The 26,430-nt window shown below is 39.7% G+C and overlaps 1 protein-coding gene across 1 annotated transcript; it reads right to left on the bottom strand.

The window, feature by feature from the left end:
- LOC103176869 (urea transporter 2-like) lies at positions 1 to 25,339 on the bottom strand. Its single transcript, NM_001292695.1, is given in 9 exon segments — positions 1 to 635; positions 930 to 979; positions 5,132 to 5,266; positions 10,199 to 10,346; positions 15,581 to 15,773; positions 18,818 to 18,946; positions 21,134 to 21,323; positions 24,795 to 24,942; positions 25,223 to 25,339. Coding segments are annotated over 9 exon segments (1,167 nt in total). The 5' UTR covers positions 25,247 to 25,339; the 3' UTR covers positions 1 to 485.
- Between the last annotated feature and the right edge of the window lie 1,091 nt (positions 25,340 to 26,430).

Genomic DNA, 26,430 nt, shown 5'->3' on the forward strand with positions numbered 1-26,430 from the left:
GCATCCTGCATTATTAATACCTATGTTGTCAGAAGATTGTTTTAAATACACAATGAAATCAAACAGATTTTGGTACACTTTCATCAGTCAATTAGTTAAGGCACAGAATATTGTTTTTACCACAATAAGAGCAACTTTGCATTGACCATACATAGTGCCTTTCACGTTTTCAATCTGAACAACTGATGGCCTATAACTGAAAATTAATTAACTGATCTAATTCTATTTTTATCAATAGCATTATATTAGAATAGAGTAGTGTTTAAGTTGTTACCATCTAGAAAACTATAAGTTAAACTGTAAATTAACAAGACCTTATATGTGTCACAATATTGCATTAAAACATGGTGTTAGCACATCATACCTAGTAGTTGACATGTTAACTAATTACCATATTTATGTTTGCACACACATTTCTTTCTGTGTAAGTTTAAAACAGTAACTTTTCATTAAGATTTTTAATTGGTTCTTTTCATTTATATAGTTCATTTTGCTTCATTGTACACTTTTCTGTTCGCCTCTGGGTATGTCACTTTACTTAATGGCATTTTATAAATGGCTTTGTTGTTTGTTTTCATCAGCAGAAATGCATACGTGGTTAAGCAAAACGGCCAAGTCCCTGCAGGTAATCCAGCCTGGAAAGGAAATCACATGGTCTCATGAAACAGTTAAACAGAGAAGGTGTTGCATAAGAGGCTTCGTAAAAAAAACTTAAGACATTTAAGACACTCACCAGAAAATTTGATTAACTTTGAGATGGAAAATATTCGCAAAATAAACTTATATTGATTTAAAATTGAATTCCTTTTTTGTAATTAAAGATGGAATAAAAGATACTTAAATTCAGATTTACTTTATATGGAACACTGCTGCTTTCATTTTCAATGCAAATACATTCTAGATCTTGGCAATTGGCAGTATTAACTTACCACAGACAGCAAGTTCACCATTGCTTTCCCAATGTAAGCAGATATGATTGCTATTGGAAAAACAAATAACATATTTGGTAAACATATTAATTCTTATTAAAATCTGATTATTTTGTTGAATAAATCCAATTTAGATCAAAAGTTAAGGAACCATAATTTACAGAATGAGAATAAATAGATAATTCAGGCAAAACTAGTTCATACAAATGATACAGACACATGGAATGAGTTCCCAGAATAGCTCAGTGGAGTAAAGGTTGTAAGAGACAACTAGATACATTTCTGGGAAACAAGTGCTCGAGTGATATAGTATTACAGTAGAAATGTGATATTCAGATTAATAAAAATGTTTCTCTGTTATTAAAATTTCCACGTTCTTGTTCTGCTACGGAGTGTTACCAACTGAGCTAAGCACTCTTCTTTCTGGGACCAGAAGGTTGTGGTTGAAAGATGTTTACACAGACTCAAAGTCTAGGCCAATCCTCCACTGTAGTGCTTGGAGAATGCTTTGTTGTCAGAAGTACTTCCTTTGGATATGATGTTAAACTACCTATTTATGTTCATGTTTCTGCAGTGATAGTGGTGAAATTGGTAACAATGCGCATCACCAGATATAGCTAGAGAGAGACAAGAAATCTGACCTCAGAATTAGAAGTGAAAGAGACCAAAGTTTGTAAGGCATTTTTAAGATCATGTGATAATATTCAAAACAAAAGCGACTTTTCTCTTGTCCGTGTCAATAATTCTCTAGAAAAAGCTATCATTAAGCTTGTGTTTTTTGTGGTACTTTAAGCTACATAATTTTCATACAAAATACAATCATAACACCTGATGGTACATTCTCTCAGAAAACTTGTCCATGCTTCCTAACTACATTCCATAAGCATCTCTCCACACTCTGACACACTTTCTATCATTTAATGCTGCCTGGAAAGTGGAGTACAATATTTGTGCATCAGATCATGCAGAGTGGAAACAGATTTCATACAGCTGATCTTCAGCAGCAATGGTAAGTTGAGATCAACTCTGCCGTCCACCAGCATTGTTCAGCGTCACTGCATGATGATGTAATTGGTAACACACCAATGTGCATGTACGTTGGAAGCCAGCTGGGCTCTATCACGTTGCCCACTACTTCATTGGCTTGTATCAAATCACACTGTTTCGCTTCAAAACACATCACTGTACTTCAAATACCATTGTCGCACATTGCACCAACAAAACAATGGATTTGGATGGCGCAATGTTGGATTTTGAAATTTTAAGAAAATATTGAGGTTTACAATCCACATAAATTATAAACGAACCAGCGTTATGATGAGCTGCATTATAATGGGGTCTCCTGTAGTTTGCAATTTCAGAAATTAAAGTATTTTTTGTGAAAATTGTGTTTTTGTAGCAAGAGAAAGACAGCAATTTTGTATCAGAAATCTTTTCAGGTAAAGGGTTAATCAAATATGGATTTTTTTCTGTAAATAATAAATAAATGGGTAAAACTAATTAAATAAACCACCATTGAAAATGGATGAAAGCACATGAAATGTGAAGGCAATTTGGAGAAAAGTGGAAAAATAAGACTGATGTCAGAAGGATAATTTTCATTATGAACAATTTAAAAATTAAACTGCAATTGAAGAATCAGTGCACCAAGTGGGCAAAATTTGAGATTTTGTGCAAATAAATGGTGAATCATGTTATTTTAGAGAGTAAACAAAAGGGAGAAAATAGTAATTGTTGCTTGAATTAATTTCTTAAATGCACCAAAAATGACCATTCATGTTATGAACATTTCTACAAAAACTCTCCCTGTGGACCCCACATAATACCATTTTTCTGTCTTGTCTAGACCTGACTATCACCCATGATATTACACTTTAATAAACTGTAAAATTTAATACAATATCTTACCTGGAATAAACCCCCCCCCCCCCCCACTCTACTGCCTTGGAGTCATCTGAACTCCTCCCCCTCTAGGCTCCCTCCACTCCTGCAATGACTTATTCTCCTCGGTCACTCTCCTCCACAACTCCCTCTCCACCATGCCCTTGCTACCCTCACTTCCCAAACCGTCTTCTGCTCACGGAAGTCACCCTGGTACACCAGCCACCTCCGCTCCCTCAAGGCACAGGTGTATACTGCTGAATGCACCTGACTCAAATCTAATTTAACGGTCCATCAGCAGATCTGGCTGGACCTTATCAAAACTTACCGCTTCTGCCCTCGCCTCTGCTAAATCATCCTTCTACTCCAAGACAATCTTGGAGGCCAAGGACGATCGCAGAGTCCTCTTATCCATCACCAACCAATTCATCTGCCCACACTCTCATGCCTCATCCATCCTCTCCTCTAACTGCGAGTTGATGCTGGACTTCCTCGAAACCAAAGTCGAGGGGATCCACTCAGCTGTCTCTGCCCTTCCATCTACCACCCCCTCCCCATCACCCCCTCCCAAACTGGCGTCTACCCCTCTCTCCACACTTTCGAACCTGTCTCCCCCTCTTCTCTCACCACCATTATAATTCACATGAAACCGACCAGCTGCTCCCTCGACCCAATCCCTACCCTTCTCCTTACCTCCCAGCTCCATTTCCTTGCCCCTCTACTCACAGACATCATAAACCTCTCTCTGTCTACTGGCACCATTCCCACACCTTTAAAAACATCTGTCATCACTCCTATCCTTTAAAAAACCCACCCTGGATGCATCCCTGCTCTCAAATTACCGCCCCATCTCCAACCTCCCTTTCCTTTTCAAGGTCCTGGAACAAATTGTTGCTTCCCAGCTTCGCTCCTTCCTCTCCTGCCACTCCCTTCATGAACCCCTCCAAACGGGTTTCCGTGCTACAGAAACAGCTTTGGTCAAAGTGACAAATGACATTTTGTCCATCTGCGACCAGGGCTCCCTCTGACTCCTCATCCTCCTTGACCTTTCTGCTGCCTTCAATACCATTGACCATTGACCACTCTCTCCTTTCACCTCAACCTCCATGATTCTGTCCTTGAATGGTTCAGATCCTACCTTTCACACTGTCCACTTCATCTCTACAAAAGGCTTCTCCTCTAGACCCTGCACCGTCTCGTGCGGTGTTCCTCAGGGCTCTGTCCTTGGTCCCCTCCTCTTCAATATCTATATACTCACTCTTGATGACATCATCCATAGACATGGGGTTAACTTCCACATGTATGCGGATGACACCCAACTACACCTCTCTGCCTCCACCCTTGACTCCAAGACCACTGCTGTCATGACAGAATGTATGTTAGACATCAAGTCCTGGATGAGAGCTAACTTCTACAGTTGAATGTCAACAAGACCGAGGCTCTCCTGATTGGCTCCTGCCAGCGCCTCCACACCTCAGGCACTGACAGCATCACCATCCAAGGTTGCACACTCCACCTCACTGAGCCAATCCAGAATCTTGGCATCTTGTTTGACCTTCAACTATCCTTTCTAGCCCACATTTGTGCTATGACCCACTCTGTCCTCCCCCACCTCCACAATATCAACCGGCTCCACCACTGTTTCACACTGCAGGCCACCAAGAACCTCATTCATGCATTCATAACATCCAGACTCGACTAAGCAAACTCCCTGCTTGTCGGCCTCCCCAACTCCTCCCTCCATAGGTTGCAGATCACCCAGAACTCTGCAACCTGTGACCTCTCCTGCATCAGGCTTGTGACACTATCACCCCCATCCTCGCCCAACTCCACTGGCTTCCCATCATAGAGGATACAGTTCAAGATCCTGGTCCTCACTTTCAAAGCCCTCCACGGCCTTGCTCCCTCCTACCTCTGCATCCTCCTAACCCCCTACCAACCTGCCCGCTCCCTGCGCTCAGCAGGCTCCGGCCTGTTTCATGTCCTCCACCTCACCCGTTCCACCATTGGCGGGCGGGCTTTCAGCCACTCTGCCCCTATCCTCTGGAACTACATCCCGCAGTCCCAATGCCTTGCTCCCTCCCTTGCCTCCTTCAAGGCCCACTTCTTTGACCATGCCTTTGATCATCCTCCTTCCCCCCCCTGCCCTCCACTATCCCCGATCCCGACCCCCAGCTTGGGTCTGAAACACTTATTGTCCATCGCCTTGGGATGTTCTGCCAACATGAAAGGCACTATACAAATGTAATTTTGTTGTTCTAGAGATTGGGCAGGAGAAATATTGGTAAAGAAGAAAACAAATTTAAAAAATAACTACATACCACACACTATTGCCAGGATATGTGTCTGCCATGTGAGGGCATAAAACAGTCCTCCAATTGCACTACAGGCCAGAACAGCATTATAGCTCCATAATCCATCATAGATGTTATTGAATGGTGAAGCCAGTGATAATCCTGAAAGACAAGTAAAAAATAAAATATCTTAATTTTTGTTTGTCTTGCATGAAACTATTTTCATTTCGGTTAATTAGAAACAGCCATTGGAAGTAGAAGGACATATGTTTACAAATGTATTAGATCAGCCATGATCTAATTAGATGGCGGAACAGGCCCGATGGGCTGAAGGCCTACTCCTGTCCCTGTGTTCCTATGACCTTGCACACCTACTTGGGTGGAAATTCGACATAGATCTATATTTACTCAGCATTCCAAAGCATCCAGAAATTGGCAAATTTTTATACAGTCTTAATTTTGAAGCCATTTTTATGCCATTTCTTTAAAGAATTATAGAAAAACAACTTTAAAGTTAGACCGAATTCAACACTTTGCCAATTTCTCACTATAAAAATAGCATCAGTCGTGAAAATAATTATTTAAGTACTTTTGAGACGTTTAGACAATATTGGCATTATAAAATTCAAGTTTCATTTGCAAGTGGATAGTTGCAAGATGGTGAATTTTATATACCTGGATTTTAGAAAAGCTTTTGATACTAATCCATGCAATTCAGTAGATCTAGGCTCATTAAATAAAGGATAATGAATTAAATTGGAATAGCGACTACTATAATTATTTTGCACAAAAAACAAGTAGTAGTAAATCGCTTCCATCTGGGAACAAATTGTTTAATGGTCTTCCATCAGATGTTGGCACCGGGACAACTATAATTTTGATTTTTTTTATAAATTAGAATACAGTAAACGCCGGCTTACTGGCACTGGGAACTGTGAGGTAGTGTAAAATGGGAAATAGTGCAAAAAAGGGGGAAAAAGGAGAGGTATTATAAAATATGAATTAATGTAGTATTTGCTTAGCCAGGGAGCAAAAGTAGGGATAAAGGATAAAGAACGAGAGAAGTTAGGGGCACTTAGGGAGATATCGGGTAGAGGTAAGTATTGGGAATGTTGGGAACTTCTGACTGATACAGGTATTTGTAAGAAAAGGTTAAATTAAAATTAAAGACTGTAAGGAAGAATTAAAATGAAGAAACACTGCTGATCATGAGGTGAATCAGGGTTCGCAATGAAGGATTTCAAATGCTGTCAATTAAGAGATAGATACTCTTCTTGGAGCTTGTTATTTTTGGGTTTTATCAACTCTTGAGTCTTATCCTCAACTCTTGGGCCTTGCCCCTTCCTTCCCCATTTTCAGGTTGCGCCTGAAGACTATTCGACTGTGCCTATGGTCACCTCCCACTACCCCTGGCTTGGAGTTGTGCACTCTGTGAAGCTACCCTGTGTGAGGGCTCTACAAAAATGCAAGTTGTAGTAGTTGTAGCTATCAATACACCAGTATTGGGCAAATGGGGAATGTGTTCAATAGGTGTGAAACAGGCTGGTGTCTCAATATCTATAATTCTACAAGATAAAAGGTGTCAAGAAGATAAGTGTCAAGCTGAACGTTTCACACTCGTTACTTGGCCCTCGAAAAACCTCCCACATTCTTCTAAGGTTAAAACATGATAACCTAGGCGTGTCTCCTGTGTGTTAAAAGATGATCGGATGAACCAGTTTGGGAATATGATTAGCTAATCTAACTTTGAATACGATTGGATAAACCAACCTTTAAATTCTGTTTTTGGTTGTAAGCGTCACATGGACTAAATTGGGGTATAAAAGATAGGAAACAAAAAAACTGTCTTCCTTGCCCTGCCTCCCCACTCTCCGTTAGTCCTTAAAAGCCTCTCCCTCCCAACATGCCCCAGTTCTGATGAAGGGTCGTGGACCCGAAACCTTGACACACTTTCCCTTCTCCATAGATGCTGCCTGACTTGCTGAGTGTTCCCAGCGACTTCTGTTTTTGTTGCAGATTTCCAGCATCTGCAGTATTTTGCAGTTTGTTTATAAAAGATAGGAGTTTAGTTAAATTCAGGGAAGCGTGTAAGGGTCTGAAAGGGATCTTGCACCACTCAGGTTCCGAAATTTTCCCAGAAGAGGTAAACCGTGAAAATATTCAGAATTCAGACTAATTCAGATCGGGGATGAAACAGAAACACTTTAAAATATGTCAACATATTTTGATACATATATGCAAAAATAGGAGATTGGGCACACAATTAGGAGAGTCATTTCTAGGCTGTTATTGAAAATTAGTCTTTTAAAAAATGAGTTAAAATGTCCTAAAACTCCCATTTTAAATACTATCATAAAGTTACTTGCTTGCCAGAACATTCTGGGTTAAAAGTGGAATCTGCTTTCAATTTTTTTTTCTAAGACATTACATTCAATTAAAAAAATTCTAAGACATCATATTCAATTCAATTTATTATATATTTTATTATTTATTTTTTTATTATTCAATTAAATTAAAATTTATGAAAAAAATTAATTTCATAAATGTTGCAACAATGTCAACTTAGAAAATTCATGATTTGTCTTTATCCTTAACTTGTGGTTCTGTAATTAGTAGGAACTCAGAGCAAAGGAATGTCAATTCCTTTTGCATTCTGATCGTGTGGTCAAATATAATCCTGCTTAAATTTATCACAATGTTGGGAAAAGTACAAATTATTGCATTTGCAAAATGATATTGCTTCAGTAAGGTTTAAAATAATGCACTAAAAAGTGGACACTGTAGATAAGTAAATGTATGGAGTAATAGTATATCAGAGCAGCAAGTTTTATGGTGCACATTTCCATAAATATCATCTGCTCAAAATATGATTCAAACTTCAGCATACTGATTGTTTCTCTTGAAAAATCATTCATAGTAAGAAAAAATCAGTATTTGAGAGCCAAGTCAATTGGTAATCAAAAATTGGGTACTCTAGAATTTTGGGGTTCATAAATGTCACAGTAATATCAACTTAGAAAATTCATGATTTGTATATAATACAAATCATACTTAATATCAACAAGGAATCACATGAAGAGGATTCATTTGTATGAACATAATGGTATAATGGTATTATGCATAATCTGGTTGTTGTTTCACTTAGTAAAGTGTGCCATGTGATTAGTCCAAATGGGTACATCTCTTCATTGTTGGTGTCACTACCACCAGACCTTCTTAATTTTTCTTTTGTTTGATTACAAATCTAAAAAGATTTCAGCTACAGACTGGTTAAAACAGTCCCCAAATGGGAAACGCTAATCTGACAGTTAACTGTATGATATTTGATAACTGACACAACCAGGAAATTGCTTCTGGCTCAAAGACTGTTGGACACATTAAACTGGTTTTATCCCACAAGAATCGTTCTTAGAAGGTGAATCACAAAAAAGGCAGCATTGGATTTGAAGTGTGTTTAGAATTAATAATGTAGTCAATAAGGAATGCAGAAATGCTGTTGTGTTGTACTGACAGTCTTTGACATGAACGTGAATTACAGGAAGTATGACTTACCCTATCTGTGAAACTTAACATACAGTATTTCCTTAAAAAGTTGGATGGGGTCAGAGTGACAGAAACTGTACAACATCTAATGGAAGCCTATGCAACCAGAAACTGAAGACAGCTGGGACATAAAATGTGGAAAATAAAACTCAGATAGAATCGGCAAGATAAAAGTAAGGGAGATCTTTCATTTGTGAGAAGGATATGTTGAAGAGCTACAGTGAATATAATAAATAAGAGGATTATAGAATCTGGAGAAACTGTGGAAATCCAAAATGGGAAACACAGAGAGAAAAGAGTACCAGAGCAATGGTTTAATTGCAGGATTTGAAGAAATAGAGAAAAATTTAAAGGAAATGGAAGCTTTGAAAGGGTAAGTGAAATTCAATGAGCGGCTGATAGATAAAAGAGTGAAAAACAAAGAACAAGAGCGTTCAGGGAATGGGGGATCACTGGGAACAGAAATAAACAGAACATTAACAAATTAGTCACCGACTAGGGAAATTTATTCCATTCAAGATTGCTGCTTTACAGAAAAAAATGAATAGCAGGAAATACTGTAAAAGTTTGTGATTGAGAAGTGAAGAAAGGCAAATAACATCTAAAAGCGACACTATCTCATGAAACAAATACATTGGTTTTAAGAAGGGAAAAAAAACTTTTAGCATTTTTGTTACTCTGATATTACATGCAAGAATGTTGCACTTTCCTGTGATTTACTGCCCAACTTTGTCTTTGTAGACAAATGAAAATAAGATTTGTTGTTTCGTGAAAACAGTGCTCCTTTCATTTGTAGGTTTTAAAATTGACAGAGATATATTGCCCTGACGACAGAACTGTCTGTTCACAGACCTAAAGAAAGAGGGCTTTCAGAGACCTAGGAAAAAGGAAGGAAAGCAAGAATGCTAAGAACCACTAACTGTTCAGAGTTTGAGACTTTGCTACTATTGCCTGCCGAAGTTCTTTCATTTCAAAAAAATGCTTGTTAAATAAAATGTCCACTTATAAAAAAACCTTTCCTGCAAACCATTATATTGATTAATATTCTTCACTAAGCATATAATGCGTTCTTACATCAGGCATGTGAAACTTAAAGATAATGTACTGCAACGTAAATTAGTGTCAGAATCCAATATTCCTCTATAACTTTGTATAGTTTAAAATAGATGACTTTTCACACTAAGATGCTGTGGCGTAACTGCGAGGGCAAATCTAAATTGCTGTTGAATCTTTGACTATTTAAAAAAAATGATCCTGTGGTAATTCCATCAAAGAAAAAATTTAGAAATCTCTGGACAGTAAGGATTATATTTAAGAATTAGTCAGTCATCTGATAGTCATCCTAACACTGTCCAAGCTCTATTATAACCTTTCAGCAGATACTGTCAAGTACAAGATTGTATTTATTGGGATATTGACAGCTGTGTTAGATTGACCAAGACAATTCCCAGAAATATAAATCAACACTTCTCCATTATAAAGGCTTTTCCATATACGGTACTTCATATCTGCAATAACATTTCAAGAAAGTGGGCAAGGTTGTAATCTTACCTGCCAGTATACCCACACAGGATCCGATTACAGCGTGTAGGCAGAGGAATGGAGATGAGATAGCTAAAGCAGAAATTATAATGCCACCAGTCCAGGGATTGTCACACCCGTACACCTGTCCAACACCCACTGGAATAGCTCTGAGAAGCTGAATAAAAATAAGATATCATTTGATTTTTGGAAATGTAAAAGTGTAAAGGTCTTTCTGCATGTGTTAGACATCCAGTTGACCAAAAAGAATCTGAAAACACGTAATACAAACATAAGATTTAAAGATGCACTTCAGAGTATCATAACTGCTAGAACTAAAAGTTTCTAATGTCTTTTTTGATTTTTTAGTTTCTCTCTCAACTTTCTTGAACTTTTTCTTGAAATGTAATTTTGATGACACAAAAATAGAAATGCAAAAAAAAGGTACAAATTTCCAACAAAATTATGAATTAGAAGATTTTACTTACATTGCTACTTTTATATATCTAAGATAAATGGAAAACATATATCTACAACCTCTACTTAAAAACAAAGCAAAGCAATTTGTTTAAAATATCATTAATATTTGAGGGTGTAAAATCCTCTCCAACATTTCTCAATCTCAAGCAGTGACTAAGGCTGAGAAGACTGCAGGTGATATGATTGCAACTATTTGCCAATGCTTCCTGTGAGATGCAGGGTGTCCACCTCACAGAATCGCAAGATGTTAAAGAACAGAAACAGGCTATTTACCCATCAACAGTCTGATGTTTTCTTCACATGAACCACGTAATCTATTATCAATTTTCTGCTTCCCATAGCGTCTAATATTCTGCTTTTTCAACATATATCTAATTGCTTTTTAAAAGGTTTGCGGACTGGACTCTGCTTTAACAACAGTTTGTAACAGAGAATTACACATCCTGGTCAATCTTGTAATTTTTTTTCTAAACTGCCCTTTAATTATTTTTGTGATTATCTTAAATTTGCACTCTCTTGTTAGTGACATGCCGACTAGTGACAATAATCTATTTATTTTACTATTTATTCTACCATAATCCTGAAGACCACTAGCAACTCACTACTTAATCTTTCAACCCTAAGAAAAAACCTTAACTTCTCAGGTCTCTCTTCATAACTGTAACTCCTCTTTAAAAGAGATTGTTCTTTAATAGAGCGAGCACAGATATGATGAGCTGAAAGGCTTTCGTCTTTGGATGCTTAGCTCTGGCAGCACATAATCTACAAATGGGATTACAATAGCACATTTGTAGTATTCTTCCGTGCTGTCTGCTTGTTGATTTGAAGTATGGTTGATTTGTGTGTCAGCCTTTTATTGTGGTAGCAGGTTATGGGTTCAAGCCCCACATCGGGACTTCAAATCACATTGTCTAAGCTGATACGCTAATGTAGTCGTGGCGGGGTGTGGCATTGTGGGAGGTGCAGTTCTTCAAATGAGACATTAAACCAAGGTACCATCTGCCTGTTCAGGTGGATGTTAAAGATTCTTCCCTTTCTGTCAATCTCGATTTACAAAAATCAATTAACTTAAGTTATTTTTAAATCAGAACCTTGATTGGAACACTGCTTTTCAATGACTTTCTCGAAAAAACCTCTCAATTGGGTGAATGGTTGAAAAATAACTTGATTTCTGACAGTGATTGCTTGCTGGATGTGTTCTCCCTTGCATGCAGACTGTATCGCCAGGTTGAGCTTGTGTGAGTTGCAAGAGGAATAAATGACATTGGGGCCAAGTCCCACTTAGGCTTGAGGACATTGAAGCTATTGTGTCATATGACAGGCCCGGTATCTTATTTGCATCTGAACCTGATTTCTTAACCACATTAAAGTTTATTGCTGAGAAGCGTGAAGTGATGCATTTTGGGAGGAAGAATGAGGAGAGGCAATATATAACAACTTGCATTTATATAGCGCCCTACACGTAGGGTAGCGTCTCAGAGCGCTTCACAGTGGTGGAGTCTGATAAAGAGCCAGCGGGAGGGAGCGGGGAGTGACCTGAAGCATGATCAAAAAGGAAGATGTTGAGGCGGGATTTGAAGGTGGGGAGGGAGGGAGCAAGGAGGAGGGATTGAAGGAAAGAGTTCCAGAGTTTGGGGGCATAGTGGCTGAGGGCACAGCCACTGATTGTCGAACGGAGGACAAGAGGGATAAATAGGAGGCTGGAGCCAGCTGAGTGGAGGCAGTGGGTGATGGAGTGGGGGGCGGGGTTCAGGAGCAGAGACCTGGGGGTTCACGTACACAAGCTTTGGCAGGATAGATTGATAGAACTGTTAAAAAAGCATATGCGATCCTTGGCTTTATAAATGGAAGCATAGAGTACAAAAGCAAGGAAGTCCTGCTAAATGTTAATGAGTCACTGGTTAAGCCTCAGCTTAACTGATTGTGTCTAATTCTGGGCACCACACTTCAGGAAGTTGTAGAGAAGAATTACTAGAAAGGTACCAAGGATGGGGGACTTTAGCTATATGGAGATACTAGAGAAGCTGGGATTGTTCTTCTTAAGAGCAGAGAAAGTTAAGGGGAGATTTAATAGAGGTGTTCAAAATTATGAGGTGTTTGGATAGAGTAGATAGGGAGAAACTGTTTCCATTGGCAGGTGGGTCGGTAACCATGGGACATAGATTTAAGATAATTGGGAAAAGAACCAGAGGGGAGATGAGAATTTTTTTAAAAAAAATTGTATTAAACACAGAGTTGTTACCATCTGGAATGCACTGCCTGAAAGGGTGTTGGAAACAAATTAAATCACAACTTTCAAAAGGGAATTGGATAGGTACTTGAAAAGGAAAAAATTGCAAGGATATGGGGAAAGAGTGGGGGAGTGGGACTGATTAGGTAGCTCTTCCAAAGACCTGGCACAGGTACGATGGACCGAATGGACTCCTTCTGTGCTGTAATATTCTACATCTAGAACAGCTTTGGTGATAGTTTCCACCTTTGTGCGCTCTAAAATGCTGAAAGCAAAAACATCTTCTTTGTCCTATCTTAGATATCACCAATACAAAGAGACTATTTATTGATTCAATAAGGTGTCAATAATGTCATCAGCAATAATTCCATAATAAAAGTTTGCCGAGTTTAACTAATCACTCCTCATAGTCCAATCCCACCATCCCTCAATCCTTTTAGTTGTCCACCTCTGGATCCTCTCAATTGCTGCAATATCCTTTTTATTTTATTAAATTTGAAACCTCCACTTACAGTAATTCGCACAAACTGCTGAAGTTTATTTTTTAACACAAGACTGTTTTGCCAGGGCGAAACCGTGGGCAAGTTTCCTTACTCCATACGCCTGATAATAAACCCTCAAGAAAAAAAACAATGATAAAGTGGTCACTTCAGTCTGTGACTGTTTGTGGGACACGGCTGTGCGCGGTTGGCTGCCGCATTTTGCCCACAGGTACGCAGTCGATTCACTTTGCAGTGTATTCTGTGAAACGCTTTGAGACGTCTAGAAGATGTGAAAAGTGCTATATCAAATGCAAGGATTATTATTATTATTTTATACTGTGATGACCAGAACTGCACACAGAATTCCAAGTGCAGTCGCACTAATGATTTATAAAGTGGCAGGATTACCCCACTATTACAGCTCAATAATGCCCTTTTAATACGACCCAGCATCTTTTTTGCCTCACTCACTGCTAACGAGCACTGTTGTGATAGCTTCCTTTTCATTTTCTGTACAGATTGATAAATCACTTATATTCGATGCAATTTTTTCTTGTATGTATTCACCAACAACCTGCATGATATCATTTTGGAATGTTTTGGACGTGTAAGTTGTGTTCTTAGCGCATGCATCCTGAAGTTCGAGTCACACTCTGCTTGAAAATTAATTCATAAGAACATAAGAAATGCTAGACGAAAGAAGACCAAGTTCCATCTAGTTCGCCTTCCACCTTCCTGGCGGTTGCATATGTCCCAAATTACCTATAATAATAATCCTTGCATTTGATATAGCGCTTTTCACGTCGGGAGGACGTCCCAAAGTGCTTCACAGAACACACTGTAAAGTGAATTGACTGTATATTAGTGGGCGAACGCGGCAGCCAATTGCGCACAGCAATGTCCCACAAACAGTCGTAGATTGGAGATGACCAATTTTATTATTGTTTTTGGTTTTGGAGGGATTATTATTAGGCTCTGTGTGGAGTAAGGAAACTTGCCCAAGGTTTCGCCTTCTGCCTGGAATTGAACTCAGGTCTCTCACTTGCAAAGCGAGTGCTCTAACCACTGAGCTGCAGGACTCCACAGCGTGAACATGCACAATTTATTTAGTCATTCCTCATAGTCCAGTCCTTCCATTCCCTCAATCATTTTGGTTGCCCTCCTTGATTTCTCCAATATCCTTTTGGTACTGTGGCAACCAGATGTGTACATAATACTCTAATAACCCCTCCAAAAACAATATAAATTGATCATTTTCAGTCTACGACTGTTTGTGGGACATTGCTGTGTGCAATTATTATTATAATAAAATAATTCTTCATACAGCGCTTTTTCATGTCTTCTAGACGTGAAAAAGCACTTCACAGAATAGATTGTAAAGTGAATTGACTGTATATTTGTGGGAGATATTTGTACTCTAAGTATGGTCTCACCAGTGATTTATATCAACAATTCAACAAAAACATTCCAAAGTCATTCACTGTGATGCATATGCATAACCTGATGCAAGTTTGTATTGATGCAAGCATGTTTGTGAAGAAATGTAGCTGGAAGATAATATTCCTGCAATCTGCACATTCCTACTTTTGCACTGCATATGAAGATTTCTGTGTTACAAAACGTCAAAATCGTCATTCCCTGCCTGCTGTTGAAGCTTCCTGTGCATAGTTTGCAATAAATAATGTTGGCAGTGACCTCATGAAGCAAAACATGACCAGTTATTTTAGTGCATGGGAAAATGGCCGGTCAACTCATTGAAAACAAACAAGGGGCACCACAAGGCGCCTGCATTATGAGCAAATCATTATGAGCATTATCATGTTATGCCTTACAACAGTTCTTCAATCCCTCAGCACTCCTGGAACAAGTACAAAATGTATTGGGCTTTATTGTGATGCCCTCCAGAATATAACAGTTTGCCAGGGCTCACTATTTAAGCTTATACATGACTTTGTCATTTGAGTGACTAACTTGAGACCTTCTGGGCTCGATGGAACTGTACTCTATCATCTTCAGGAGAGGCAAAGGAGGAAAAAACTGAGTGAAAAAAATAAATTAAGACCAATACAGAATTAAAGTGAAATTATTTCAAATTTTAGATTTACATACAACTTTATTTTACTATCATGATTCAATGGTCCTATAACATCTTAAGTATTTGATTTGAAACTACTTAAAGAATGCCCAACGTAAAAAATTGTGTGATATAATTTTCCTTACCAGTGTAACATTGAGATCTGACCATGAGATGTTTTGTGCTACAGTCAAGGGCTGAATGAGAACCTGAGGAAAACGTGGATTGGAGTGTCCTGTTGCTGCCAGATACAAAGTCAGTAGAGTATTGAAAGGCAATGTGAAAATTGGCAGATCCATTCCTTCCATCATGGAGGCATATGCACTTGAAAGGATAGTACTGTAAAACAAATTGTTTTCATTGTGGATTTAATGGAATTATCACTTTTGTTCTCTGTTAACAGAGTAGAACGCTTTGATTTTTGTTAATCTTACTACCTTCCTCATTTCTTAATGGTGTGGAATAGTTTGGGCTTAGTGTTCCACAGGTGCAAGTACCTTGCTCTGATGGGCATTCTTAATATGCATCCCTTGACAGCAAGTGTTGGCTTGACAATGGGACACATTCTCTTCGAGTTCTCACCTGACATCCATGCACGTGATTTCCAGCTGGAATCCCTTTCCTAGCTCAGGAAAATTGAGATTGTAGCATTCTAACTGGTGCCTCAGCTAACTTAGTACCCATAGGCATGTGAACCTGAAACCCTGTGGCCTGATTCATAGACAGTGTGTTTTATTCACTGAAGTTTAGCTTTATTACTCGATTACTTTATTACTTGGCTCATCGCATCTGTGCTGGCTCTTTTAAGAGCCAATGAAGGAAGAATTCATTATAAATGAACCAGAGTTAATATCAAACTTACAGCAGACTTGTAACGTAGATAAACTGAGTATTTTTCATTATTCATCCAAATTATTCATTATTCATTTAAATTACCACAAGAATAAATATTGGTGAGGAGAACCACTTTAGACATGTTGAAAGCTAGTGATAGGCTGAATTTAGGCATCAGAATCTCTCAACAAAACATAGAAAAAAAAACTTTCCGTATGTGGCTTTCAATATTTAAACTGGCAAGAAGGTTTGCATTATGTAAGCTGTTTTAAAATCATGAGCTGAATTGGTAGCTCTCTTGCCTCTGTATCAGAAGGTTGTAGCTTTAAGCCCCAAGTTGAGACTTTAAGTTCAGTCTGGGGTGATTTTCCAATGCTTTGCTGGGGGAGCATGTTTGTTGGAGGTGCTGTCCTTCAGATGAGACATTAAACTGATGTCCCTCTGCTTGCTCTGCTTGTTTGTTAAAGATCCTAAGACGTTATTTGAAAAGAGAAGGGATTTTCTCCATGTGTTCTGGCCAACCATACCCCAGAAAAAAATGGTCATTCACTTTAAGGCTGTTTCTGGGGCATTACTGTGAGCAAATTGGCTGCCATGTTTTCTACAAAGTGCATAGTCGCTACACTTTGCAGTAAATCTAATGAAGCATTTTGACATGTCCTCCAACGCCACTGAGCCAGTGCAGGCAAAATCCTCATCCACACTTTCAGTCCTTTGAGACTAGATTTCTCAAATGCTTTTCTTGCTGGCCTCCCTACTTCCAACCTTCCTAAACACCAGCCCATATCCTCTTCCAAACTGGACTCTCAGGGTTCATCACATACATCCTCACCAGGTTCCATTGACCTCCTGTTAACCAGCAAAATCAATTACAAAATCCTTGTCCTCAGCTTCAAATTTGTCTGGTTCTTGCTCACCCTAGCTCTGCAATCTCTTCCAGCCCTATTCTCATACTTCCACCTCTCTGCTCTTCAATTTTCGATTGATGCATGTTCCTAGGCCTCTCCATCCTCCTATTGGCCGTAAAACTATTTTTAACCACCATGCTCATGCTCTTTGGAACGTTCTCCCAAAGTTCCTTTACCTACCATTCCTCAATTCCAAAACATGTGATAGCTTCAATTGACATGTTTTTAAAAGTTAGAAATCTCAGGTTCTCTAGGATGTCTAGTAAAGATTGGGGGAATCATTAAGTAACAACAGAGATGAAAGGACTGGTTGTAAAACAAAAGCTTTTACTACCAACAAGCAGGTCATGAAGACTTTGGGTGCTGATGCTTGGACATATTGAGTGTTTGTGCTGGCAGTCTGTTTACATGACAATGGACCAGAGAAGCAACATGGAATTAAAATGTAAATGGCAAGGCAAGATTAAATAGTTAAAATGCTATTTTGAAAAAGCATTAAGGAAAGGAAGGCAATTAGAATCAGAAAATAGCTAAAATTAGTTTTTTAAAAAAAGTTCAAGGCAGTCCAGGACATGAAGCAATAAATGAAAGGAAAATTGCAGGAACTGAGAAAAACTTATAGGCACATGGTCATTATAAACCAAAGAGGGATCCCTTCAGCGCGACAATACACTGACACAATGTGTCAAGCATCCTTCTTCTAAACTGTACATTTCTATGGTTCTATGGTTCAAATTAAGTGAAGATACGATCTTCTCTTTTCAATAGTTTGAGAAGTAAGGAAACTTAATTCATGGAACACAAAGGTTAGTCATGGAAAACGTTTTTTTTTTAAATTCAATATTTGAAAACCAACAGGATCCGATGGAATGCATCCAAAAATATTTTAAGGAAGTTAAGAGAAATCAGGAAGCTGTGTGAAATCTTTTGTGGCTCATTAAATGCAAGAACAATACAATACAAAATTAGGGAAGTCGCAAGGAACAACACCAGAAGATTAAATATTTTCTAATCTTGTTCCACCAAATGTTAATTGCATGATCTTGCAAATTATAGACCAGCTATTTTTATGCTATTAGCAAGAAAAACACTGGATTCCATTCTAAGTTCAAGCACAATTAATAAGAGTAAAAACAATTTCCGAGCCAACACTTGGATTATGAAAGGTAGATCATGCCTAATAAATGCATTGCCAAGAGACTCATTCTTCTAGAAGATCCAAACAAATAGTAACACTGTATTCCCAAAATATGCAGTGGACAGCATACCAAAATATTTAATATATCATTCAAAATGTTCTATAGCTACAAGATTAGATGATAAATTATGATTTTCCAGAATCCATCTATGTAGTCTGTAATCTCACTTCAACATTCCAGGCAAAGAGGATTGGGCAGGTGAGAAAGTCAGGTACTAATCTTAGCACTGTGGTTACAGAATGGAAATAAGCCATTTGGCTCAACTAGTCCTAGAAGTTGGAACTTCTTTTGACTTCAAATGTAAGAATAATTAGGAAGAGTATTTTGAAACATAGGTGTTACGTAACATATTTCTTCCTGATGTTAGTGTGTTCTGCACTAGGGCCAGCCCTTTACTTTGGTTCTTAATCACAAAATTGTAAAATCAGTTTGCTCAACATACCTTGCAATCGACACAATAAACACAGGTAACAACAGCCACCAATACCAGTCTCCTTTAGCAGAAAACACGACAATCAAAAGACCAAGTAGGGTGCCATTATACCCATGGAGCCCTTCTGAAATTGCAGCCCTGAAAGAAAGTAAGGGCGTAGATTATTAACATTGCTTGTTTATGGTATGATAGCACACCAAAATGTTTCAAAAAGCTGAACAAGTCATCACAATCAAGTGTTGTGACTTTTTAAGATGGAAACTTGACAGCTATTTTCACTGGATGGGTTACCAATTTGAAGAATTGTAGTCCAGGAAACCAAGATTTGCTCTCTTCTCTTTTGAAGTAATATCATGGCATTATAATGTCCTCCTAAACAGACTGGGATAATAATAATAATAATCCTTGCATTTGATATAGCGCTTTTCACGTCGGGAGGACGTCCCAAAGCGCTTCACAGAACACACTGTAAAGTGAATTGACTGTATATTTGTGGGCGAACGCAGCAGCCAATTGTGCACAGCAATGTCCCACAAACAGTCGTAGATTGAAAATGACCAATTTATTATTGTTTTTTGTTTTTGGAGGGATTATTATTAGGCGTGTGGAGTAAGGACACTTGCCCAACGTTTCGCCCTCTGCCTGGAATTGAACTCAGGTCTCTTGCTTGCAAAGCGAGTGCTCTAACCACTGAGCTACAGGACTCCACTTGATCTTGATTTAACATCTAATTTAATAAAGGAATGCACCTCACACAACGCAGTCTTATCCTTGTATTGCACTGGAGTATCAGCCTAAACTATGAACTCAAGTCCTGATCTGGGTGGGGGTTCAATTCACAGATTTTGTCTAATTAAGCCCAACCAAGGACATCTATGTTTAACAAAGACACTTAAATGATACTTTGTGTTTGCTTTTTCTTTCAGGTGGGGAGTGGGTAGTTTCATCGAATGAAAACAACAGGATGAATGAAAGGGAAAGAGTGAAAACATGCCCTTCATGCTCCACAGCATCATCCTGACATTGGTGTGATCCCAGTGGGTCAGCACATTTGAGCTCAACATGCTGTTATAGAGGAAGTCTGGCCTTGCAAATAGTATAATCCAGTTCAAAACACAGAAATCCCGTTAATAATTGCAGTACTGAAAAGTTATGGAGAAGTCTTGAATAAGATCATTCTGCACTTTTAATTAATTTTCCACAAAATTACCCAATATGCTGAGACAAAATTTTTTCAGAGTTTTTTCAGGTACAAAACAGTGGGGATGATTTTCCAATGATCAGAAAATTTATTGATTTTAGCATGCAAAGACATCTCATTCTCAAATGGTTGGTAAATTTACTGATTATGGCAGCATACATTTGTGATGCACAAATCTACTACAGACCCTTCATTAAGAATTATAGAACAATAAAAATAATTAATTCCATCAAGTTCACTCTATTCACAATCTTAAAAGAATCTACATGTCTTTTATTCTTCCAATTAAAAAATCTCCATTAACAGTCTTTGATGACTCCCAAATATCTCTATTTAAATCCAGCCTGCTACACGCCACATGCAGGGTCTCTCCCTGTTTTCCATATATATCAATGACCTTGACTTGGATCTAAGGGGTACAATATCAAAGTTTACAACCTAATTTGATTCCAAGCTAGAGAGTATAGTGATTAGCAACTGCGTCCAGTTTTGGTCATCTCACTTCAGGAAAGATGTTAAGGCCTTGGAAAGGGTTCAAAGGAGATGTACGAGAATAATTCTGGGATGAAGGACTACAGATATGACGAGAGATTGGAGAAGCTGAGGCTGTTTTCATTGGAGTAGAGAAGGTTTAGGGAAGACCTGATAGAGGTGTACAAAATTATGAGGGGTTTTGACGGGTAAACAGGGAGAATTTATTTCCATTGATAGGGAGTCAGTGACTAGGGGACAGAGTTATAAGACAGCCACAAGAACAGCAAAAGAAGAATGTAGGAGTTTTTTTTTTTAAATCCAGAGTTGTTGGGATGTGGGCACCTGGGCAGTGGTTTATGGCATCTCAATGTCATGATAAAGCACTATATAAAATGCAAGGATTATTATTATTATAAGAAACTACATACAGGAAATAAAAATATGAAACGCATATACTCCATGATGGAATAGAACTTGCCAAGGAGAATGCTGAATGAATTCTAGGAGTGATAATTGATTCACCACTCAAAGGCGAATGCTCTGACCACTAAGCTACGGGACTCCACCATGAAAACTAATGAGAACAAGTTTACTCTTTTCCTCAGATCTTAGAACTCTACATCCTATGCAGATTACTGGAGCGTACTTACCTATTTTGACTTAGAATAAGTGCTGTTAACGTTGTAGTCACTGTCCCCACCAAGCCATTCAGTGCCAACCATGGATTCTGATAAATCAGCCCAGCAAAAATAATAATTCCACTTAACGGATTATTGACAAACATCACCTGAGCAGCTCCTCGCAAAATCCAGGCAATAAATTGAATGCCAATGTTTTGGTCTGTAAAGTTTTCAGAAGGGAAAATAATTAGTAGACTATCCTTTATGTATGTTTCACAGGCAATGACTTTGATACCTCTAATATTTGCCTTGTGCATGGTTCCTTTGATTGATCAGTTGGTAAAAGCATTATCTACTGAGCAATTTAAACCCAGTTGGTTCCAGATTTGATTCACTAAATAAGCTCAGTTATCTGAATTCAACTAGGACATCCAAATTGGCAATCAAATTGTTCTTATTGTATCTGGGATACGCATGAAACATCAGGCATAGACTGATGTATCAAAGACAATAAGAATTTCACACACCTGAGGCCAAACAACATCATGGACTTAGAGTTAAGACCATTATAACATTTTAAAATTTAGTATTGTACATTTAGAAAATTCTTAGAATTGTCTTAGTTTTGAACTCATTTTTCAAAAGAGCTTCAAAATTAATCTTAAATCTACAAGTTTTCCAATCTTCTAACAATCATATTTTTAAGATGAGGCTAAGACCATGAGATATTAATGGCCTCTAATTACTATCCAGTGTTCCAGTAAACTTTGGACCAACATGGTGCTGGAACCCAAAACCTTCCAACTCAAGTGAACAGAACACTGTCAAAGTTATTTAACAATTATAAAAGACCTAAACTGGGACAATGAGGCACCTAGAGAATGAAAGGAGGATGTAGAATGTACATATTTATGAATGAAAGAAAGCAAATTAAATTAGAATGTCAAAAAGAAGATATATGGCCCAAATCAATTGGATGAAGCATCATCAGATGATTATTACTGAATTAGAAGTGGAAATAATTATAAGACATCCAAGTTTCCCCTGGACTTGGAAGGAACCTGTGGAGTAGAAGTTGTGGGCTATTGTTAATTTGAGGCATAGTGACCTCACTGTATTCCACTTGAATCAAAACCAGCTCTATGAAGTCTGACAGCTCCCTTGCATAATCCATTGGCAGGCACAGCCAATGTATGCTCTGTTATTTTCCTGGAAGCTCCTTCTGTTGAGGATTCTTCAAGGTGACTTTTGGGTTGGGATCGAGTGGCCGATTACGGTGCCATTGGCAGGCCATGTGCCTTCTTTCCCTATCAACCTCTGCAGGAACAGTTACTTTTACTTCATAGTCTAGGCTGATACTCCAGTGCATTGCTGGGAGAACGCTGCATTGGTGGAGGTGCTGTGCTTTGAATGAGATGTTAATAATATAATAATAATCCTTGTATTTGATGTAATGCCTTATCAGGTTGTACAGACGTCTCAAAGCACTTCACAAAATATACTGTAAAGTGGAGTGACTGTGTACTTTGTGGGCGAAATCTTTTTGATAAATCGAATTTCCACGTTCCTATTCAGGTGGATGAAGGATCCCACAGCACTACTCGAATAGAGAAAGGAGTTTCTCCTTGTGTCCTGGCAAACAATCCCGCAGACAAAATTGCTCATTCATATCATGGTTGTTCATTGAACATTGCGCTGAACCCAAAATTGGCTACCGCATCCTCTTACAAATAAATATACACAGTCACTACCCTTTATAGTAAATCCTGTGAAAGCTGTGAAAAGGTCTGATGATGTTATGTCACTATATTAAATGCAAGAATTATTACTACCTCAAACAATGTAGCACTTGCCCAACACTTTATTGGACTGTCAGCCTGGTCTGTGAATTCAAAGTACCAATGTGGGGTTTGAACCCACAGCCTGAGGCAAGAGTGCTACCAACTGAACCAGACCGACACATACAAGGTGTATACATCTCACTAACCGTTCCAGAAAGACCTATAGCTCATCCTTTAAATTTCACTCCAAATAATTGTGTACCTTCTTTCTGACACTTTCTCCCACTAGAGAGAAATGTAGCATTCCACACTTTCTTCATAGAATCATATTTTCTACATGCCTAGGTTCTAGAATACTTTATAGCTCAATTTCAATTTGCTCAATTTATTTTCAAGTCATTCAATGCTGTCTTCTTCAAACTTGCATTTGAATTTTTAACCCAGTTAAGGTGGATACCTTTATGACGTCTGCCAATTACTTGTGGAAAGTGAAAATCATCAGAAGAGTATATGCAACCAGTAACCTTGGCCATCATTTATCTGATTGGCAGTCACAATATCCAACAACAACAACAATTTGGACTTATATAGCGCCCTCCACCCAGGGTAGCATCTCAAAGCACTTCACAGTGGCAGAGTCTGACTCCGAGCTGTGGGGCGGGGGGGATGAAAAGGAAGGTTTTCATGAGGACTTGAAAAAGGGGAGAGAGGGGGCAAGGCGGCAGGATTGAGGGAGAGTGTTCCACAGTTTTGGGGCATAGTGACTTAAAGCTCGACCTCCAATGGTGGAGCGGAGGGTGCAAGGGAGGAGCAGGAGGCTGGTGCCAGTCGAATGGAGGCACCAAGTGGTGGATTGGGGAGTGAGAAGGTCAGAGAGGTAGGGAGGTACCAGGGAGTGAATGGATTTGAACACAAACGCGAGGATCTTGAAACCGATCCGTTCGGTGATGGGGAGCCAGAACTGGTGAGATGGGGGCTTCATAGGAGAACATCCCTATCGGGGGGTGGGGTTCATATCCATTTGTATGTTTCAAGTCTGGGTGGTATATTAACACATCAGTAGAAATTCCATCAGGGTCTAGATTTATTCTATTAACATAATTTCAGAGTTTGCGAAATTTGGGAAATTACTTTGAACACCCACTCAACCTTACAGCTAAAAAGGTTCTTAACACAATACGTGCATGCCCAGCAGAACTATGCCAGCACATGTACAAGGAACAGAACAGGAACTCAAGCTCCGAAAAGGGTAAATAAACAGTTTTGGTTTAATTATTTTACACACAGAATAGAGATGAATATGTGGAATTATCTACCTCTGAAGTTGGTGGAGTTAAGAATGTGTCAGTAAATTCAAGATGGAATTAGACAGTTATTTGGCAACGACATCAATAGAAATATAGGAGATTTAGTACGGTAGAATTATACATTAACACTTTGGTTTGCCATTGTGGATTGCAATGCTCTTACACAGCACGCCCTTCCCGAACTGCAAAGGAGCCCTTCAATAGATATACAATTTTCCAAGGCTCTTACATTGAACTGCAAAGTCATTTGAAAAAGCGCACTTCTCATTTTGCGAGATGACTGGACAACCTGTGCTATTCCACCGAAAAATATGATAGGTATAAGTAACCACGATTAGCTCCAGCAAAACTTATTTTGCTAGCTGTTATTTCACGCACTTTAAGCACTGCATGTGCTGATCAAGCTCTTGACTTGCAAAAGGAGTCTTGATTGGTTTGGTTTGGAAGAACAGATAACTTTTGCCGTTTTTTTTTGGGGGTGGGGGTGGGCACACGTTACGAACTCGCCGGCGCCTCTGACACAAAAGGTTTCTTTATCGCCCCTTTCTCTCTTTCGCCTCAGTTTCCCTCAAGGGAAGAAACTTGGTGGATTTTTTTTCTTACCTGTCAGCCAATTGCCGATTATGGTCGTGTAGTCAAAGTAGCTGTGGATGGCAGAGAAGCGGGTTTTCCGGCAGTCGCGCCGTGTGACGGCCGCGTGCTGTCCGAAACACACGGCGACGTGTTCGGTTGTGTAGGATTGGATCGCTTGCTGAGAGAGAGAGAGAGAGAGAGAAAAAAAAAGTTGCAATTCAGAAGTTTAGTTGAGATTTGCTGAAAGGTCTCGAAGACAAGATACCCGGTGGGCACAGACCTCGACCCCTTTATTGCGCTCTTTCAACCTATCGTTGCAGGAAAACCACCTCACACACCCGCGACCCCTCTCTCTCGGAGCGCACAGCGGGAACCGGGAGGACGTGACCTTTCTTCGTTTCACACGGAAAAAGGAATATTTGATGAGGGTCATGTTGTCTGGATGTTTGAATTCTTACTTGCGGGTGTTTTAATATCCCCATCGAGCGATCCTCTCTACCCGCTGGGCTCGGGAGCTGCTGGAAATGAACTCTTGATGGATTGGCCGTTTAAGTGGAGTGAGAGCGCCGACACGCGATTCTCCTCCTCGAGCTGCAAAGTCAGGTCTTCTTAAATAAGACCTTAAAGTTTTTTTTCGCCCCCACCCCCTTCCGTGACCCCCTCCCCTTCCGTGACCCCCTCCCTGCCTCCCAACATTTTCCCTTTTTTTACTTTCGCCCCCCCCGCCCCCCCAAAAAAACTCCACCACCACCACCCGCACAGACCGGCCCCCGGGTTTATTTAAGCGTCCAACGCAGAAGCGAGGAGAGCAAAGCGAACAGCAGCGCCAATAGACGATGGCGGGAGGAGGGAAGGGGAGGGGAGGAGAGCAGAGGGAGGACCGGCCACACGCGCTAACTGCTGGAGGTGTGATCTCGGCCCTGCAGTATCCGCGCGGGAAACTTTAGGGGCGATTAGAGCGGATTGTATTTGACGGCGAGAGGAGCCAATCATAAATATAAACTTAAGCGCAGGGGACCAGCAGGTAGCAAAGCACCACGACTGTCAGGACCCCCTTCTCCCCCCCCCACCCCCTCGTGAGGAGACTGGCATCGGCCCGCAGAAACTTCGAGAACCTCCCGCGCCCGCTTCCCGCCCATTCGCACGCAGCGCGCGTGGCGCGGCAGTTGGTGGCGGGCGGGGCGGGGCGGGCGGCCGCGCAAGCGCAGGACGAACGAACGGCCGCGGGAGCGCCGTTGCGGGCAGCTGCGCATGCGCTTGGCTTCGCGCCGAGCCGCGCCGCGCAGCGAACCCCGGGGCCCGGTCTGGTCTGGTCTGAGCGGATTGAGTCAGAGAAGCGAAAGAAAAAAACTTTTCCGGAGATAGTCCGAGGAGGGCAGTTGAGGAACTCTCCAGAATAATAATAATCCTTTGCGTTTGATATCGCGCTTTTCACGTCGGGAGGACGTCCCAAAGCGCTTCACAGAACACACTGTAATGTGAATTGACTGTGTATTTGTGGGCGAACGCGGCAGCCAATTGCGCACAGCAATGTCCCACAAACAGTCGTAGATTGAAAATGACCAATTTATTATTGTTTTGGTTTTGGAGGGATTATTATTAGGCTCTGTGTGGAGTAAGGAAACTTGCCCAAGGTTTCGCCCTCTGCCGGGAATTGAACTCAGGT

This window comes from Callorhinchus milii, unplaced genomic scaffold, assembly GCF_018977255.1.
Source record: "Callorhinchus milii isolate IMCB2004 unplaced genomic scaffold, IMCB_Cmil_1.0 Scaffold1, whole genome shotgun sequence".
Taxonomy (NCBI): domain Eukaryota; kingdom Metazoa; phylum Chordata; class Chondrichthyes; order Chimaeriformes; family Callorhinchidae; genus Callorhinchus; species Callorhinchus milii.